This window comes from Priapulus caudatus, unplaced genomic scaffold (assembly GCF_000485595.1).
Source record: "Priapulus caudatus unplaced genomic scaffold, Priapulus_caudatus-5.0.1 Scaffold1618, whole genome shotgun sequence".
In the NCBI taxonomy this organism is placed as follows: Eukaryota; Metazoa; Priapulida; class Priapulimorpha; order Priapulimorphida; family Priapulidae; genus Priapulus; species Priapulus caudatus.
Window position 1 is genome coordinate 29,904 of NW_014578679.1, and position 3,934 is coordinate 33,837.

A 3,934-nucleotide genomic window follows, 5' to 3' on the forward strand; every position below is an offset into this window, starting at 1 on the left:
GAGTAGAGAGAGCGGGGCGGTAGAGAGACACATATAAGAGCGTGTGTGTGAGAGACAGACATAGCAAGAAAGGGTGAGACGGTGGATAGCCTCTACAGTCTACATCAACCGAGCATGGCCTTCGAGCTCATCGCTATCTCTCTCTCTCTCTCTCTTCCCAGCGCGCTCTCCTCTCTCTCTCCGCCGCGCTCTCTCCTCTCTCTCTTTTTCTCTCTCTCTCCTCTCTCTCTCCCGCCTGGCGCGCGCTACTTCTCTCTCTCTCTCTGCGCGCGCGCTCTCTCTCGCTCTTTTTCTCGCTTGTCTCTCATCTCTTCTCCTCTCTCTCTCTCCTCTCTCTCTCTCTGCTCTCGCTCTCATCTCCTGCGCGCGCATCGTCTCTCGCTTCGGTCTCTCTCCTCTCTCTCTCTCTCTCTCGTCTCTCTCTCTCTCTTCTCTCTCTCTGTATGTGAGCCTGGCCTGTGTGTGTGATGTGTGTATTGTGTGCACTGTGTGTGTGTGTGTGCTCTCTATCTCTCTCACCTCGCTTCTCGCTCTCTCGGCGTCTCCTCTTACTCTCTCTACTGTTCTGTTCTTTCTGCCTCTCTCGCTCTTCGCTCTGCTTTCCGCGCGCTCTCTCTTGTTAACTATTTCTCTTCTCTTCGCCACACTCGTTTGATCTCGCTTTCATGCCATCTCTTATTTCCCACCCCTATCTCGTGCTTCTCATCTCCGATGTTCGCTCTCTCTATTCTCTTATCTCCCCTTTCTCTCTTGTTCTCCGTTGCGCAACGTACGCATTAATACCTCTCTTCTCCGCGCGCTCTCTTCTTTGTCTCTCTCTCTCGCTCGCTCTCTCTCTCGCTCTCTTCTTTCTCTCTCTCTCGCGCTGTGTGTCTCTCTCTCTCTGTGATTCTCGTCTCTCCTCTTCTTTCTCGTCTCTTGCTGTTTCTCTCTCTCTCTCTCTCTCTCTCTCTCTCTCTCTCTCTCTCTCTCTCATGCTGATTCTCTCTTCTCGATTTTCTTCTTCTCTCTCTCTCTCGCCTATCTCTCTCTCTCGCGCTCTCTGTTCTCTCTTTCTCTCTGTTCTTCTCTCATCTCCACTATTCTGCTCTTTTCGTCTCTTAATTCGGCTCTCGCCCACTACATCACCTCGTGGTGCCTTGTCATATGCTAGGCAATCACTCTTGGACAAAGAGGCACGGCCATTAGTTTGTCACAGTCACCTGTCATTAAAATAATACATTCGCGAATATTTCAGCCACTCTCCCATTGCCAGATATTCCAATCTATGTCCTTGACGCACACATATGTTATTCTATTCGGTAATCTACATCTCTCTCTCTCGTCTCTCTCTCTCTCTCTCTTATCTCCTCTTCTTTCTCCTCTCTCATCTCTCTCTCTCTCTCTCGCTCGTCTCTCTCTACTCTCTCTCTCTCTCTCTCTCATCTCATCTCCTCCCCCATCTTCTTATTTATGCGCTTTCTCTTCATCTGCCCCCTTCACCTATGTCTTCTTTCTCCTCTCCCCTCTCTCTCTTCTCTTCTCTTTATCTATACTCTATATATATGTTCCTTACTCTCATCGCCTCCCCTCTTCTCTATGTCTCGCCCTTGTTCTCTTCCCTGTCTTATCTATGCTCCTCTCTTTCTATGTCTCTCCCTCCTTTCTCTCCCCCTCTCTCTGTCTCTCTCTCCCTCTCTCTTGTGATTATTGTCTCTCTCTCTCTCTCCTTCCCCTCTTCTCACTATGTCTCTTTCTCTCCTTCTCCCCCTTTCTTTATGTCTCTCTCTCTCTCCTTCCCCCCTTCTCTCTATGTCTCTCTCTCTCTCCTTCTCCCTCCTCTCGTCCCCGTTATCTTCTTCATTCAGCAACCGATGAGGCTGTCAGTAATTGTGGCGACTGTGTGTGCACAAGTGCAGGTGTGTATACAGCAAATAAAGCTTGCGTAGAAGCAATATAAGAATCGACTACACGGGAAGCAATCGTGAATGCTGGGTATTTAGCTTCAAACCGGATTTATAGGGGCTCACCGGAATCGGGAATTGACCGGAACCGGAAATAGGATAAAATTATTGAAGTTGTTTAATAAAATATATAAAGGTATTTATCTGTCGAAATATGCTTAATATGTAGCTATTTATTTAACTGCACAAGTTGAACTTTAACCGGAATGTGTAATTTTATTTAATGCGGAGTCCTACAGCAGGCCGAGTTTTTACTCTACATTTTCGACGTCATTTTTGATGTGTCAGCATATGTTATAATCGGACGCAATAAGATAATAGGACGTGTGCGCGCGTGCGCGCGTGTGTTGTGTGTTCGTGCGGTACTCATGCTGTTTATTTCACGCGCCGCCTCTTGTTTTGCAGATGGCAGCACAAGCAGACGGCAAGTGGCAGAAAGATGCGGCTGACCAGAATTTCGATTACATGTTCAAACTGCTCATCATTGGAAACAGCAGGTAACAACAGCTTATATATTATTACCTCCGCCAAGGGGTTGGCAGGAGGTTATGTTTTCACCGGCGTGTGTTTGTTGGTTTGTGGGTTTGTGCGTTTCTTTGTTTGTGTACAGCCTAACTAAAAAACACTGCCTTGGCGGAGGTCTGCGCTCTCCGAGTGCTCTAGTTATAGCTCTTATTATATCGTTGGTTATTATTGGATATTATTAGCAGGTACGTTGCTTATATATTATTATAGATATCATTATATCGTTGGTGATTATTGGATATTATTAGGGAGCGCGAGGATAAGTGAGTAAGGTAGGTATAAGTAGATATATAAATGTATTATGGAACAGAGGACGATCAGTGAGTGAGGCAGCAACGTACGTGCTATATATAATAATATCCAATAATCACCAACGATATAATGATATTTATAATAACATATAAGCAACGTACCTGCTCGTTTTGACATTTTGGAGTAATATAGAAGGTCAACGGTTCTATCGTAGCAGCTAAATTATATAATTATATATATATATATTTATTTATTTGTTTATATATATGTATATATATATATATATATTTATTTATATTCTTGCGCTATATCAAGTGTTTGTGTGCTAACTCGATAAATGTCTATGAAACATATTTCTATAGATTCCCTGAGTTTTCGCCCGTTATTATTATATATAGTGGCTTCACAATTAAAACAAATTCCCTACCATCGACTGTGGAATTCTAAATTGCGAAATTCTAAATTCTCGATGTGGATTTTTTACGTTAGCGCGCCACGCGGTTGTAAAGCGTAAACGCGTTTTCAATATGGCAGCAGCGAAATGGAAATGTCTGTGTGTTAGGAAAAGATGTTACTGTTCTTGTTGCTGTATCAATCTGCCTCCCGCCTAGGCTGGGTGATTGCGTGGGAAATCACGTGGGAAGCGCACAGCGGGAAGGTTACGTGCCTGAAATTAATTTTGCCATTCCCGCAATGATCTCAACGCTGCCTATTGTTTACAGCAGCGATCGTCTACCGCACGATCGCAGCGCCATCTGTCCGTGCAGTAAATCATCACTTTTTAGAATGTCCGCGGACGTGTATATAATAGCTTGTATTGTATTATGTTATTATGTTTAGTGAGAGAGCCTTTGTGTGGAAATGTCACGTGGGTTGTCGTTATATTTGTGGCACACAGTGGCATCAAGTGATAAGCTGGTCGGACAGACTATTGCCCTGTAAATGAGGGGAAGATGATATCACGAGCGTATTAAGAAGCTCTTCCTTCTTAATACGCTCTTGATGATATCAGGAGTTAATAATGACAAATTTGTCATTATTAACTCCTGATAATATGTGTCCTATAGAGACAGTCAATGACTCTCTTTCACACGCGTACATGCGCGTATGAGTGTGTGTGTGCGTGTGTGTGTGTGTGTGTGTGTGTGTGTGTGTGTGTGTGTGTGTGTGTGTGTGTGTGTGTGTGTGTGTGTCGCGTCGCGCGCGCGCGTCGT

At 44.7% G+C, this 3,934-nt stretch overlaps 1 protein-coding gene across 1 annotated transcript in view; it reads left to right on the forward strand.

Moving 5' to 3' along the window:
• The first annotated feature begins 2,348 nt into the window (after positions 1 to 2,348).
• The window catches only part of LOC106817169 (ras-related protein Rab-3-like), a 6,035-nt gene continuing 4,449 nt past the window's right edge, over positions 2,349 to 3,934 (forward strand). Inside the window, exons 1-2 of the mRNA XM_014821822.1 lie at positions 2,349 to 2,440; positions 3,561 to 3,588. Coding sequence (XP_014677308.1) covers positions 2,349 to 2,440; positions 3,561 to 3,588 — 120 coding nt within the window. The remainder of the gene's footprint in view (positions 2,441 to 3,560; positions 3,589 to 3,934) is intronic.